General features: G+C 48.0%; 1 protein-coding gene across 2 annotated transcripts in view; it reads right to left on the bottom strand.

Annotated features, from left to right (window-relative positions):
• Positions 1-825: 825 nt before the first annotated feature.
• Positions 826-16452, bottom strand: part of LOC124217715 (homeobox protein abdominal-A homolog) — a 29260-nt gene continuing 13633 nt past the window's right edge. For both annotated transcript variants that reach the window (XM_046623744.2, XM_046623830.2), the window contains exon 3: positions 826-2209. In XM_046623744.2, coding sequence (XP_046479700.1) covers positions 1815-2209 — 395 coding nt within the window. In that variant the 3' untranslated portion in view covers positions 826-1814. The remainder of the gene's footprint in view (positions 2210-16452) is intronic.

Raw genomic sequence — 16452 nt, 5'->3', positions numbered from 1 at the left:
TATTAATTATATGATATAAATTTCCGACACATTATTTATGTATTTTTATACACATGTAAACGTCTGATTCCCGAGAAAAGAGAAGATGAACATTTTACCTAATACACCAAAAAAGAAGAAACAAAATTGTGCACGCTGCTGGAATTTAGAAGTACTTGTAATTCAAAACAATGTTCAACATACCGATTGTGAGCATTTTACGCAGTACGTAGTAGAATGAAATATTTCTATCATTGCATTGAAAAAAAAAATACCTATGCCGAGAAAAATTGTTACCTCATCTCGACGATCGTCCGACACTCGACGTTTGTTGTGTCAAAAATCAAACAGCATCACACCGTGTGAAGTAAAAAATTGTTCCAGCATATTGTTACACGATCGACTCGCCAGCACGCGGATAAGATTTTTATACATTAACGAATTAAACTCCGAAGACAAACACAACTTAATTTCAATTGCACGTGATTGTATATGTTATATGTATACATACATTATATACATAAACATATATGTATAGATTATAATAGTAATATATAAAGGTACCGATTTTACGAAACGATCTAATTAATTTATATGCACTATAATAATTAGAAAACAACCAAGAAATAATAATATGTATATCAATGGAAATATACAGACAACACGTATCGTTTTAACATGAAAAACACGAGTGAGGTGTAAAAAAAAAATAATAATAATAAAAATAAAATTAAAAAAAAAAAACAAAAAAAAAAACAAAAACTAGAAAAGAAATAATAATAAAAATTAGAAAAAAACACGATCTTCTTCGAATATCGCGTAATAATGGCCCTTTTTCTAACGCTGCACACCGCGTGACAAACGTTGCACACATTAATATATGTATACGTGTGTAACATAAATTATTATATTACTTCGACTCGAGTCAGCGAATTATTACATACATATATATATATTATATGTATATGTAGCTTAGGGACGAAATACAGTGGACATTGTGCACTTACTTCGAGTCGCAAGCACTGCACATCTTCCACGCCTGCGTCCGTGTGTGATTGCGTATTGTTGCGTTTGCGCATTAACAATTAACATGGGGTATTCGCTTGGGTGCGGAATACATCTCGACATACGTATAACATAACGCATAAACACAACACAATTGATACTGCACGCACCCTATATAATATTAGGTATATCATTCGGAGGTACGATAAAAAATACCTCGCAACGCACTCGGCCTCACCACTTACTGGTACATGTTGTACAGTTCCACTTCGCGTTCGCCGTAAGTGCGATTGCAACGAGCGTCCTCGCGTAACTCGGCACTCCGTTCCTTCATATATATATATATATATATATACATGCATACATGTATATATTTTTATTCCTCTTCTTCCCTAGATCCCGATTTCTCGTCAATCCTCAATAATTCGCCACGCGTCTCTGCCGATTTCAACAAAATTCTACATTCTACAAGGAATATCAGTCAGGCTCCGGCGGCCCTTCAAAGAGACAAACACGCGCGCTACTTTCGCGCGCGGTGCTGTTAGTAATTCGGGACCGGCCAGGTAAGTACGTAGTTGTGGGTGTAAGGTTTCACTCGTTATCATAATCGTCGTCTTATAGTCGTTGCCGTCGTCGTCGCCGCAGGTGATGTGGGATGATGGATGCTCGCAGTCGGCCAGACGCGGCATTCCCCGCAATGTAACGCGTGTAACGTACGCGCGACGCAAGAGCGGCTATTCGCGTACGTCGTACGTGTGAAAACGATAAAATGATAATAACTCTCGCTGCAGACTCGGGGCGGCGTTCGGTGTCTCAGTCGCGATCTCGTTCTATGTCGGTACCTTGCTGACCGCCTTGAGGAGGTCGCTCTGGGCCTTGTCGAGGCCGGTGACGTGGTGCTGCTGATGCTGAAGGGCGTTCTGCTGTTCCTGCTGCATTTTCGCCTGCTTCTCCTGCTGCTGCTGCTTCATCCTGTCCTGTTCCTCCCGCTCGCGCCTCGCCTGTTCGTTTATCTCCTTCACGGCTCGCAGCTCCTTCTTCAGCTTCATTCGCCGATTCTGAAACCATATCTTTATCTGCCTCTCGGTGAGACAGAGCGCGTGCGCGATCTCGATCCGCCGCCTCCTCGTCAGGTAGTGGTTGAAGTGGAACTCCTTCTCGAGCTCCAGCGTCTGGAACCGCGTGTAGGTCTGTCGCCCTCTGCGTCGCGGACACCCGTTCGGGCCTGTAACAGAGAAATGAGGAACTGGTATAAAGACGCGAATACGGAGTGAACGCCTCCCTCGAATCACGGCCCACGCTGCTATGCCGCAACATTCGCGCATTCTTCACCCTTTCGAGCCTTTATTTTTATATCCCTTTCTCTTTTTTTCTTCTCTCTTACTTTGCCCCGCTTCGTAATTACTTCGGATCGAAAACTCGCGATACGCTACGAACGGAGCCAGACCACCTTTCCGAGCTGTTGTGTGGGTTACAGCAGAGGCAGGCACAGCCCGACGTGTTTACGAGTCACGAGGCAGTTTCTCAACCTGGCCACGAATCGATTCTAAGGATCTGACGCAAACTTAATTCATTAAAAATTTTTATTTCGTTTGAACACAAGCTTGTAACATCGGTGCCTTCGGCGTGGGCAAGCTGTGTAAGGTATGAGCGAAACACGGCAATCAACTTGTGTAACGAACACGAATATATAGTATTTTACATCGCGTACCGCTAATTACCTTTCTCAGGAGAGATACTTCTTGTTTACGACCTTTCATTTATCAAATAACAAAATCTTTGGATACGGTCAACTCTCCCCGGCCCTCGGTAATATACGTAGAAATAGGGGGTGGGAGAGAGATCTGTATCGAGTAGTTTTTTCCTTTCTGTTCACTCGTTACTTTCGTTTCCTCATGTTCTTTTTACCTTCTTTCCCTTTTCTACTTTGCTCTTCCCGCGAAGGCTACGGTGCGACCACGACGTGTACCTCCTCCAATGTACGAGACGCGGTCAGGCACGATCTGGGTCTATACCCGGGTTGAGCCATGACGAAACTTGGAACGGAAAAGGGGAGACGGTAACGGAAAGAACGAGAGAGAGAGAGAGAGAGAGAGAGAGAGAGAGAGGGAAAATGTTAAAAAGTTAAGAAAAAGGAAAGCCTCGTGCGGTTCGAATTTCCACTTACGCGGTATAGCGCCTCAACTTTTCCCATTTCTCAACTGGTGTCCACCCTTCCTGGGGGTACGAGAAGACCGAAGAGAGTCTCTTTTTTTACGCTCTCCCTCGCTCTTTCTATCTTCTAACAAAAGGGTAATTCCGGATGGGCGGTTTATTGCAGGGGTTGAGGAGCAGTAAAAAAATATCAAGGGAAAAAAGGAAAGCTGAAAAAGAAAAGAGAACGAGAGAGAGAGAGAGAGAGAGAGAGAGAGAGAGAGAGAGAGAGAGAAAGAGTGACTGGATGGGGTTCTAGAAGGGGGGAAAGAAAGTTTCGGAAAATTCCTTGAAAAAGTTTCGATCCGTTGTTACGACGACTGGACGATGAACCCTTTTCGAAAATTCACCTACACTGTATTGACATAATCGCAGAACGAGTGCTGGAACTTGCCTAACTTTCTCTAAAAGAGTCAAAGTCGTAAACACCCCGATGACACGCGGCCCGAGTCGATGCCGTAGTATACCGAACACTAACAGCAGACCGGGGGACTGACCATTTTTTACGATGTTTGGGTACCTAAACTTTATCTCCTTGCCATCGGACGGCCGTTATAAAAGAAACTTCCAGGTAAACACCTGCCTGAACATAACGGCGTTCGAACCATATTTATGAAAAAAAAAAAAAAAAAATGGAAGAAGCACGCAAAGGTTAAATTAGATTAACTACCATACACATATATTACCGTTCGCGAACTAAAAACGTTAACAACCCTCTCCGGCGGCCTTTTCCTCCTTCCTCTGCGCGTTCCGAGATGCAAATCGAACCAACCGACTAACGCCTCGTCTGAGTTTGAAATAATACATAATGGAAGTTGCGGAGCGAGCAAGAGGACAGGCGGTAAGATCCGAGATGTTCGAGGCGACTCGCCAGCTCGGCGGCGCCGTGACGAGCATCCAACGTAATTTTTTTTTCTCGAACTCTCGTTCCACGTCCACCACGCTATCGGGTCTAAAACCCGGAGGCAGTCCGTCCTTTTCGTATTCGTAAATACATACCGAGGCATGCACCTCGCGTTCCCACACACACACACACGCACGCGCCATGCACGCCACGTGGCGGTTTGGTGAGACCCTTTTCTAACTTATCGTCACGGGGTCGTTATGCCGCCTGTTCGCAACTCGGTGCAAAACGACGCGTCTTACAGCTGCAGAGTTCATAGCACCTTTGGATATTTCCAGCATGCACGGTACACGGCCTTCGTGGAAGGCGTGAAAGAGCTACGCGCGCGAGCATATCGGGTTTATGGAAATCGCAAGGCAGAGCGAAGTTTGCCACGATTCGCGATCTTCCGTGCACCGGAGAACCCCCTGTTCAATTCGCTTCCCGGAAAATCACGGCTTACAGAAAACCTGCACACTGACCCGACGGTTCAAGGATTGGATCAATGACGATGGAGCGAAAGGATCGGGAACTTTCGTCCATATCTCGGCTACTCTGCGGCTGCATCGGGATAATGACGTCCGAGATTTTCTTATCGAGGTCAAAGATATTCCCGGGGAGCAAACAGCTCGTTGCCGAGGTTGTTGTTCGACCGTCTTGCGTCCAGGACGCGGGCCGGAAGGAAGAAGCTGACCGGTGGTTGTTGGTCGTTCTTCCTCGGGCGGCGACGGAAGAGGAAGAGGTTTGTTTTCAACGGGTTGACGAGGGTTGGGGGTTGAAAATCGCCAAGGGCGAGGGTTCCTCCTGGCCGGAATGCCGGGAGCGCCGATATTGAATTCAACATGGCCGTTCGCCGCAGTCGTCGACGCCGCTCTCGGGTTCAAACGTGTGCGTGCGACGTAGCGGCGGGGGAATTTTCCCGAAGTTTCACCCCCGCAGCCGGCGTTCGCGAGGGGCGGCGGTCGTCGGGCAAAGTCTGAGGGAGGAGAGCCGCCGGATCCCGGAGCCACGGTTGCCAAGGCAACGGCATAGGGGCGACCATTTCATCCTGCTGACGGCAGAGGCGTCGGGGGTTGCGGGGGATGCAGGGGGGGTAGAACGTCTATGGCGGTAGCTGCACACCGGCCATAAATATATCTGAGGATATCAAGGTGCGCTGTGCCGGCTATCAAAAATAAATTCAACGAAATTAGCCTAATGCGAGATTTATTTAGATATCCGGATCCTGCGCCCTTCCCTTCACCCCGACTCCCATATTCTCGGATCACTCCCTTCCTCGAAGTTGACCCTGCTCCTTTTTCCCCGCGCTGTACACGTAACCCGCACACTTTCCTCCCGCTGCTACTGCAGGCCTGACTCGCCTTGCGGAAAATTCACGGAGGGGTTGGAGGAGCGACTTTACTTATGGCTTTACTTATATTATACACGGGGTTGGCAGGTTGCGAGGATTTCTCTACTCGTAGGTTACACGAGTACACCAATAACACTGGAATGAATGATTATTCGTCGATTGGAGGAAGTACGTACGCGATATTCACTGTTACGAACCATATTTGAAATGTGATCAAGAAGGGTGGGCGGGGGGGGGGGGGGGGGGAAGCGACGGGGTGAATTGTCTCGAAAGAAAATTGTATCAAATCATTTCCCCATTTCGGCTACAACTGCCTGATGCGCTTTTTCGCGTTATAGGTATAGCTTAGCCATCGGTTCAGCGTCGTTGTCGCGGTTATCGGACCTGATTTTCTTTAACCGAGCGTTATGAGCCGGGACACGTAAATCTTCCCTGGTAAACTTTCATGGTTTGATGAAGCTGAAGATACTGCTGAATTTAGTATGACTCAGGTATCTTTCGCGTCGATCTGACAGACAAGACAGAGTGAGAAAAAAAAAAAAATGAAGAAACCAGCGAGAATAAAATTGAAAAAACTGCACAAGTATGCAACCATGCAACAATTTTTTCACACCTATCTTATTGATTCATGAGACGTGACTTTGAACACTCCGAATTGAATTTCCCTCTCAACAAGCTGTAGGCTCGTAAAATTTAATTTAACAAGCAATCAAAGAATAATGTTGCGTTTTCAAGACGGGACGAGTTTTCAAAGCACAAAAAAAATATAAAAATTATTCTTCTTCGATTCGAAAGGACTGCAATTTTCTCGTTACTCAACTTCTGATAAATACACTCGCACACGCGTATAATACGGAAAAGAAATCGACCTATACCAAATAAAACGCCGAAACAACATTGAGTACGAGGAGAAAAAAAAAAACGAAGTGAAATCTTGCGAGCAATAAAATCCGTTTGAGCGTTATTAGCAAGCCACTAATTCAGGCTCCCGATCGCGAATTTGTCTCGTACTGGATATAAACCGTGGCGGCGGTGGCAGGGGCGGGGGGATGGGGGGGGAGGAGGTCCAAAAGACGCAATTGATCCCCCGTCGGCGGCAGGGGCGAAGGGGGGGAGGGAGGAGGGGGGGGGGGGGGGGGCTAGGAGGGTTAATTCGCGCTGGAGACTATTTAGCATTTTGCCTCTGGAGATTTAAACTGGTTAAAGTTACGGTTGACAGCGGCTCGGAGGTGTCTGGAGCCGGAGTCGAGGTAAGGGATGAGAGGCGGCGGCGGACGGGGGAAGAGGCGGAGGTATGTAGCGGTGGAGTGGTGCGGCCTGCGCCTAATTGCAGCCATATATTAAGTTTAATATCTGCTTTCGGTTCTCGCGAGCTGCAGAAGCCGGGCTGCCGACGCTGCGAGGGGGTTGCGAGGTGGCTGCGGAGCCGCGGATATTGGGGAAGTTTGCTCGGCTGCGTGCCTCTCGCGCGGAACCCCCGTCGATATCCGACTCTCCACCCCCCATCCCCCCCTTCCGTCCCCGCCCCCGCCCCCTCGGCGGAAGGCCCGAGCCAAGATATCTCGAACGGCAATAAATCGTCGCGCTACGGTTAACGTCAGAGTCAGCCCTCCTATCTCCCCGCTCTTCACTCTTCGCTCTTCGCTACTCGCTCCTCACTCTCTGCCGTCCACCCACCCACCCCAACCCCCCGATCGAACCCCTCCTATAGCCCGTGTACTCACGTTCGGAGACATAAAGGCACTCTCGATGCCGCATTGAAAACAGCTTTCCTTCGCTCATCCATCCCCCCGTTTTCGAGGAGCAGCAGCAACCGCCCAACCCTCCAGTTTCTTACACTCGATATCCATCCCGGCAATACTTGGACGCGGAAAATTCGGTCCCGAAACAACGCCGGGCGTCTTGTATACTCGCACCCTTGTTTTAAGGGGGTCGATGGTGGATTTCAGGATCTATTTTCCCGGCTAGTGCAGCATGGGTAAGGCTTCTATATCAGGTACGTGGAATAGATTTGTCGCAAGGTTGGTTTAATTGGTCTAGAAAATTTGATCTACGGTTTAACTGCACACCTTCGTGTTATACCTGCGATAAAAATAACTACCGCCATCATCATTGGCGGTTATCGTTACGTTTTAAGATCACCTCAGCAACGCCGAGTTTCAACTTATTAACCTGAAACGAACGATAATTATCGCAGCATGCAAGTGTTGCTTCAGACGGCTTCGACAATTAGTGGATTGTCTTATACGGGTATGAGTGTAATAAAGTTTTCAAATAAAACAGACCTTTCAGCGAGTCGCAATCGCAAGCCGCGTGCCAGTGAAACATTCTCTCAGCCATCGCGCAGCTGCATTTTTTCCCAACTCATTCTTATTCTTTCGGATACTTTCACGTTGCGCAAATATACTTCAGGATCGAAGTATCGCCCGAATACCCGGAATCGATATATGTAGCTGGTACCCAGATTCTCTCCGGCTCATCCCGCGATAAACTTCCATTCGTCGGGGGAATTCAGCGTCAAAAACGAGAAAGTCAATCGGTTCGGGGGCGAATCGTATTCTCTGAAAACCGCGGCTTGGCGTGGAATTGTAAGTGCCTATTTATCGGTTCGAGAAAAAGGGAAAGGAAAACAAAAAAGGAGAGGTGAAGGAAATATTCAGAATCTGAGGAGGACCCGACACCAACCAGTCTTCGAACGCTTATCCCCCGGCCGATAAATTTTTCCCGGCTTGAAAATGACGACGAACGACGTACGAAAGGATCATTCTCGTAAATCTTTACCGTCGATTAACCTTCCGGACCACCGTCACTCGGCGGAATTCTATCACGGAGAAGTATAACTTTAAGAATACGACACAAAAACAATACGGTCAGGTTAACGAGCGCTCAAGCCCGTCGGGCTGATCCTAATTGAGGTTTACAGAAACAGTGCTGAAATTTTAGAGCTCGATTTTTTTTTTTTTTTATCTTCAAGAAATGGACAAAACTTTTCGTACTTCTGAATCGCGAAGAAAAGTTTGGACGTATCTTGATAGCGTGCCATGTATAGTACCAAGGAAATATAATCGTCGAAGTAGTATTTTCACAGGGTAAAAAGGCAAAGAAAGACCGTATCCTCATAGAGAAGAAGTATGCAAGGTAGTAAAAATGTTCCGACGTTGTGTGGAAAATGGTACAAGAGCAAAGCCATGGTTCATTGGTTGGCGGAATCCGATGGGACCGCAGAAACGATTAGCCTCGGCTCCCGCGTTGCGGCGAACCATTGCCTTCTTACTCCGCGTTCGCCTTGTCGGCGAAGTCTCGAGACCGTCTGAGTCTTTCACTCGCGTGGGATTTCACGCTCCGGCAGCGAGTCCGCGGGGCTAAATTAAGCCGTTACACGATATTTATAACTATAGATGTTAATGCAGCAGGCGAGAAGAAGGAGGAGCTCGGAAAGGGGGAGAAAAAGGCATATTTTGAAATAAGCTGCAATTTGTTTAAATTGCGAACGCGGCGGCTCTCGCCAAATGGGGGAGAAGAATAACGGGAAATATGGGAACGAGGAAATGGAAGCCGCGGAAAAGTCTTGTATACCGATTTTACACCGATGTGCAGAAGAAGTTATCGACTCTACCGACGAAGCCTCGGCTCAGCCGCGAAGATCCCAGGTGGTTGTGGTGGTGGGCGAATGGGCGAATGTTGAGTTTCACCTCAGGTAAAGCGATTACCACCGAGGTCTCCTTCACGGTTCAACGACGAATGAACTTGTCAACGACCTTTCGTCCCCGCGTTCCGATTACACGTGAAAATCATCCATTCCTCCCACTCGTCTCCCACCCTCAATTAGCACAGACACACATTGCCCGTACCGCCAAGCTTCGAGTCATTTTCCCACGCGTGAAGACCGACTCTTTGCCGCTGAGACCAGAGCCATCGTCATCGTCATCCCCCGAAGTGCGTTGTCTCCGCAGTTCCAAGCCGACGAAATAGCCTGACAAATTTATTTACGTACTCCTTCGGCAGGTTCGTTGCTCGCTTAGATCCTGATCAACGAATCGAACCAGCAAACAGATCGATCAATCGAATGACTGGCTGCGCGGGCTCGACCACCAATAACGCCAATTTCCATTCGATTCGTTCTCACACGTCGGGTAAGTCTCAGGATTTACGGTCCTCGAACGGTGAGAATGATACGATGAATTTGACAGTGATCGATGACTAGACGCAAACGCCCGGTACCGTATTGTTGGATCAGACGTTGTGTCAAGACTTTCCTCATAGCTTCCAATTCTCGATTTCGATGTTCTTAGGACTCGGAGTAACGACTGTATGTATTTGATTGCGGTTTCAACACTCGAGCTGCGCACGGTAATTGCCAACCATGCGCCTGCGCTCTCAACGGTTAATAGTAACGTGTCATGAATGCTGATATACTACCGAAGTGTCACTTTTAAACATCACCATTGGCTCCTACACGGCCGGCTCTACCACACGCCACGTGTGCCCGACGCTATTATCGTAACGTAACAACAACCAGCGGCACCGGTTTACCATAAACGTTTCGGGAGCAGCGGTTGCACGGTCTGTAAACCAAAGTCGATTCACGAATCTCTTCTCCTATCCTACTGCACAAAATTCCAACCCTTCTGTCCCTTTTCTCGTTGCCGTAACCATTGGCGAGGGTTACATACAGAAAAATGGGATTTAAATCGAGGGTAAAGAACTCCGCTGATCGCAAATGGCAGATTCACTCCGTTGGTGAGAACCACGGTAAGGTGAAGCAGGCTTAGCCGGGTTCTGCGAGGATCTAGACTCCGGGAGAAAAGCATGGTCCAATGGCGAGAGCTGAGCGGGTGAGAGACGGCGAAGAGAATCCGAGCGTCCATCACGCCTGGCAATAGACTTAAATCCTGATTGGTTGGACAGCTCATTCCATCCCGGCTCCGTGGATGTGCAGTGGTGTGTGTACACCGGGCAATAAAGGATTCCGACAAGGATGGATGGCCGAGGGGAGGGAAACAGCAAGAGGGCTTCCATTGTTCCCAGCGGTATCCAACGCCATCCAGAGCTGTCCGTAAGGGTGCGTCCTATTATCGGGCGTGTATCGCCCCCACACGAACACGTCGAGAAATATAATAGTGGCGATGCAGGGACGAACCGAAACCCATATGCACGGATGCGGCGCCGTCGGATCGTAGCTTGGATTCTCTTTACGGTGAATCGCCTAATCGCACATTCCCACACGCCGAGTCGATGCGGTAATTTCTTTTTTTCTTACCGCCTCTTTTTCTTCTCCATATTTTATCTTATCTCGTCATCCTTCTCCCTCCTCACCACCTTGGCGATCATTTTACGGCAGCCGAAGGGTATTTCGCTCAAGGATATGGAAATTTCGGTGGCGCTTACCTCGATCAGTCCGATTTATTCGCCAATTTATCGAAACCTTATCGCGACTGCGATTTTGCGGCCCGTTAATTGGCTCGTTTAATCCATTGTAGTGTACAATATGCACGGTGCACGTAATATACTATACTCCAATACGTCTTGGAATGTTTTTTATCTTTTCTTTTTTTGTTCTGTACAGTAAATTGTTGCGATAAGCCAAGAGAGGGCGGGGAGAAAGAGAAGCAGGGACCACCGCACCAGCCTATTGATACAGTCTGGACTTGAATGAATGAATGACTTCTTTGTTCTCCGCTCATGGACCTGTTCATGTTAAACCACGCACACGTCATTGCTGCTCAATGAGATTGTGTGAACGTGAGATGAACGAGAGGACGACGTACACGCATCACGAACGGTTGGATCTGAGCTCTGGAAATAAGCAACGAGGAGGGTACTGGCAGAGAAGAAAAAAAGAAATTACTCTCTCCGTCTATGTATATGTAAACCGAGCGAAAATAAAACACTGAATTCAAGTTACGTGCCTACTAAAAATACAATTTCAATTCCCAAAGTGGCTACAAGGAAGGTTTCCGACCTCTCAAAGCTGCGATCCATCCCCGAAATTTTTTCAATTCGAATGCACGACTTTCTCGATACTTAGAAAGAGTACCTTGCGGCGATCTTGGGTCAGATTTAGTTCAAGATTTAGAATCCAAAAAAATTTATTATTAATTTTTTACCTTTCAATATAACCTAATTAAATGTCTTATTGCAAAATTCGACGCCTTATAGATTCGTTTCGATTTTAAAGGTTGAAAGTTACAACTCGCAAGCAAACGGTATTAAGAACATTCTACTCCGTTCGCAGATTATTATTCAAAAAATAATCCAACTAAATCCGAGCGGAGAACTTCCCTCCTGAGTTTACAAATTGCTATTTTACGACAGGGATAGATCCCCGCTAACAACCCCCTACTTGAATGCATTGGTTGGAAAGTCGTCGAGGGCAGGCGTGACTTTGAAAACACAAGAGCCAACCCGACTGCGCGTTACAGGCTGCAGCAGTTTCGAAACTAAATGTAATCTCGCATGTATACGAGAGTAGAAGGGAGTCGCCGATGGCGGCGGTGACTCGCCTTGGGATTAGATTTTAATTTCAAAATAAATGATGACATATTGAAACGAAGCCGAGGCTCCCTCGCGGGGGGTAGTTTCGCGCACCCTACAGGCTCACCTACACGTCCGTGCGCGGGTGAACGTGTAACACGCAAAAATGTATGGGTACGCATCGGCAAAGAACAGCGGCGGTATTCCACCCCCTCCCCCATCCCCCTTCCTCGCCGTCTGTCTGTCTACCCCGGCAGGAGCAGAGAACAGCACCTTCTAATTACAGCCCAGCGCAACGTTTTCCTACCAGTTCCCCCATATTGCCGTCACCCCCAGCCGTCGTTGGGTACAAATGCCACCGTGCTGTTTTACGTAATGAAACAACAACAACAACAACGGCAACAACGATATGAACGAAAAGAAGAAAACAAAAAAAAACAAAAACTTACCAAGTAAAATGTCAAATACGAAGAAAACGTTGTACAGAGCGTATAATTATACCTCTGATACGTGCTCGCTGGGTCCTCCTTGCGTTTGATGCACTTGCAGCAACACCGACTGTAATTTACGTCTTTCGACCGCACTCGATATACGTGAGGTACCATTGGTAGAAGGAGCTGGGTATGGTTGTTCAATTTTGAAAGGAACTCGACTCCGGAGTATACTTCCACCGTTTACGACCCCCTTAATTAGCCAGCCGTTGTGCACCCGGTTCGTCTATTCTAAACTCATCAGGCTGTGTCTGCGGGAGGTTTCGTTGTAGCTTTGAATGGAAGAAGAGAATAACAGAGATGCGGATCGAGATGATAAAAAGCGAGACAAAGTTATTCGTTGCCAAATTTTCAGCCAAGTTATAAGGTATTCAGCTGAACAAAGAATCGAAAAGAATGCAATCCGAGCGTGTAAATTTGTGCGTGGTTAAAAAGAAAAGAAGAATAAGAAGAACTGGAAACGAGACGAGGTAAAATGATGAGAAGGATATAAATTCGTTTCTCAAAATCCCCCGACGGGTCTTGAAATAAAAATAATACGCACGTATAAATTGTCTTAACGCGGTTGAACCGCAGCGTCCAACCTTGGCCGAATGTCTACATTCTACCGAAGATACGCGAACAAGAGACAAAATGGATCGCGAGGAACAAGTTGGCGTCCCTTTATGGAGGATCCCGCTGTTTTTTTAGACAAATCAAAAACCGCGACCCGAAAAATACCTCGACGAGTCCGGGCCTCGTCCTCGATCCTCGGAGCTCCTCCTCCATCTTCCCGTTTGGCCCCATATATTTCCCAGCAGGTCGTAATATCGCAGCCTACGTTCAATCTACCGGCGAGCTCGTACCTAGGCGCGTACCCCCGCAGGTATTCCCCGTCCATACGCCCCGGGAAAAGAATTTCGTCGAAGAACGGTCATACATTTTTTCTATTTTCCTTATCCCTCCCCACCCTCTTGACGCTATTGAAAGAAACGCGGAGGGCGCGCGGTGAGAAACGCCTGCATCACCCCGACGTAACGTTTAATCAGGCCACGTTGCGGCTTTACGATATTGGTCGTCTCCGCACGCACCTAAACCGCCCCCGCCACCCCCCCAGCTTCCTGGTTTTCCGCTCGGGCTAAACCCTCCACCCCCCCGGCGGCCGCCTCCTGCCGCAGACCTGGAAGTCGAGGTGCTGGATTGCTAACTGTGTTTGCCCGCCCGACTGCGGAGGGTCGTTGGTGGGTACCTACCAGGGGTTCGCCCGAGGAGTACATATTGGCCGAGCTATTACTGCCCCATCAAAATGTCGCCACCGCTTGTAAATCCGGGCGCAGTCGGGAGAGCCACGCATATGCCGAAGAACTGGACAAATTTTGCCGATGCCATCTCGGTTTCGCATTTTTCACAAAATTAGAAAACAGCTAATCAACGAAAAACACAACAGATGTACGAATTTCGAACTCAATATCATTGATTGACTTCAGACTTGAATTGCAAACAACGAATGGGAACTTTGCTCGCGCTTTTGTACTCTCAACAAAGCATTTATTTTCAAGTAAAAAAAAAAGTTACCCTATTGTGCGGAAACAACGCCTGGAACATGGTCGGAGAATTTCAGATTCCAAAAAGCGTCGTAACACCCGACTGGCAAAGGGTATTCGGAGGCACGCGCTGTTTGGTTTGGGAGCGAGTATCGCGTACAGGCGCCACATTGAAACACGATCGCGTAACTATTAACATACACGCACGCGTTTGGTACACATGTTTTGCAAAGGAGAATACGTAGTTACGCATACCGGTAGGACTGTCGCTACCCGACTGTTGCAAAAAGGAAGCAGAACTTTGGTCTTTGTTCCTTTCGTGGGAAGGAAACGAATGTAACAACACTTCGTGCTTGGTGCCTATATAATGTGAGTTTGAAAAACATTACTGGCGCTAATTTTAACCGCAACGTTATACCGCCTCGAGCGCGCTAAAAGACCACACCACGAAACAAAGTGGAGTAGGTACCTGTTCGATGAAGTATGTTGTACACAGTTTGTAATAGCAAAACAGCGTTCAAGTAGTAGAATTAATGTTCAGATACGGTTGTCACGAAATTCCCTCAAGGCACGTGTTTAATCGTGAACCCCGACGGCAAGAAAATCAAGCAATTTATTTACGTCCGAAACTACCTTGTAATCGATTAGATCGTCGTAATTAGACGACTAAGAGCTCCGGCCTACAAGTAAACGACACGTTTGGGAAATAACAAAACGCTGAGTAATTATCATTACACGGGTTAAGATTGGGGCTCGTCGTATAGCTGTTTGGTCGATAGCTAACCGCGATATGACATCGCTCAAATCTACGGCGGTACGAGAGCCTGCTTGCAGGTTATTATTATAATTTTTTCCATTCCTCAATTTTCTTTATTACTGGTATCATGATTTTCTCTCTCCCTCTCTTCCTCGGGGGTAAAGCGCGCTTGGAATTTGAATAACGCGATGCGGTATCGGTATATAATATATTTTGATCACGGCTCGATAGCGAGGAGCAGTTTTATGGACCTCTTTACGTCGTTCGAGGAAGAAGTGGAAGTAAGTAGGTGAAATTCTTACCCCGTTATCCCGGAAGAAACGCGTGGATATAATCCTAACCTCATCGAGGAATCGTACCGTATTTATTAATGAAAACGTGCAGGAAGGGGGCGGGGGTTGGGGTGGGACGGGATGAACGAGGAGGACCGAGGATCGACCCAGAAGAGCGTCGTAATCGTATACATACCACGAGCTGGCCAAACTGTACTTTGTCAGGGGGGGGGTTGGTGGAGGGGCAAACATATAATAAAAGCAGTATAAGATAGAGGAGGAGGAGAAGGAGGAGGAGGTGGTGCTGGCGGCCGAGGAAAGGGAGAACGGCGAACGGCGAAGAGAAGAAAGGGGAAGGAGAGACGTATAAAGGGGTGGCAGCGGGAAGAAACTCCTGCAGGAGTCCACCGGCCGCGTGTCTCGACCCACCCCTGTTCGCGGACAAAGAGATTCCCCGCCGCGCCCCGCGACTCGTTCCTCGGCGCATGCGCCGAACTAGTTCGAGCTCGTAACGATTCGACTCCCGTTTGAACCCCGCAGCCTCAAGCCCACCCCATCCTCATCCTCATCCCCAACCCCATCCCCATCCCCATCCCCATCGCACCCGCGGCGTTTCGGGATTCACGAACGTCCGTATTCACATACCCACGTACTTACATCCTCCACGTTATACGTAGGTATGTGTTCCTACTTCGTGTTATACGTATCATATATACCTGTGTATGAAAACGGATACACGGTCATGTGTGTTCCGGCTTGCACACAAGGGTGACATGGGTCAGGTGCAGAAGCGCATTGCGCCCCGAACAAGCTCTCTTGCAGGCTGCCTAGGGAGAAAAGCTGGGAATTGAGACTTTACTTTTTATCGGGGGATAAGGTCGTGATAACCTTTGTGAATAGAAGAAAACTGCGAGAGGACGAGAGAGAGAGAGAGAGAAAGCATCGTGGCGAAAAGTCGACTTCGGTAGAACGTGCATATAGTCGTCCACCTGAATCCGCGGCCACTTTTACCAATCGAAAAAATCGTCCACAAGATATCGCGACAAGGTTGGAGTAGCGCGATTTCGAGGTCGGAAAATGGTGCCATCGCATTAAATTTTTCCCTTGAAAAGACTTTCGGAGATGGTATAAAAAGGCAAGTGCGGAAGCTGGGCGATAGCCGGCTCCGGAATGCTGCCACGCGGCATTGTTACAAGGAGTGGTATTTTCTTTCGTCGACGACGGAGGGTGAGGGTGAGGGTGAGTCGAAGTCGAGATAAGGTCGGAAGAATGAAGGTGTACGCTAATGCTTTCATTGCGGCCTTGGCAGGCTCGGGGTTTCCCTCATTAAACCTCGTGGCTCTTTGGGGAGACATCGAACTGGTTGGCAAACGTTAGCGCCGTTGTTTCAGCGGCACAAGTCTGCCGGAGCTGAACGGGGTAGCAAAAACCACCACCACCACCACCAACCGGCATCGCCACCATCAGTGGCCGGTGGTTCGGTAACGGGTTTGGGCAGAGAACGTCGCTGCGTACCAGCGTACC

The sequence above is a fragment of the Neodiprion pinetum genome, chromosome 1, assembly GCF_021155775.2.
Source record: "Neodiprion pinetum isolate iyNeoPine1 chromosome 1, iyNeoPine1.2, whole genome shotgun sequence".
Taxonomy (NCBI): domain Eukaryota; kingdom Metazoa; phylum Arthropoda; class Insecta; order Hymenoptera; family Diprionidae; genus Neodiprion; species Neodiprion pinetum.
This window is presented reverse-complemented; position numbering and strand designations above follow the sequence as displayed.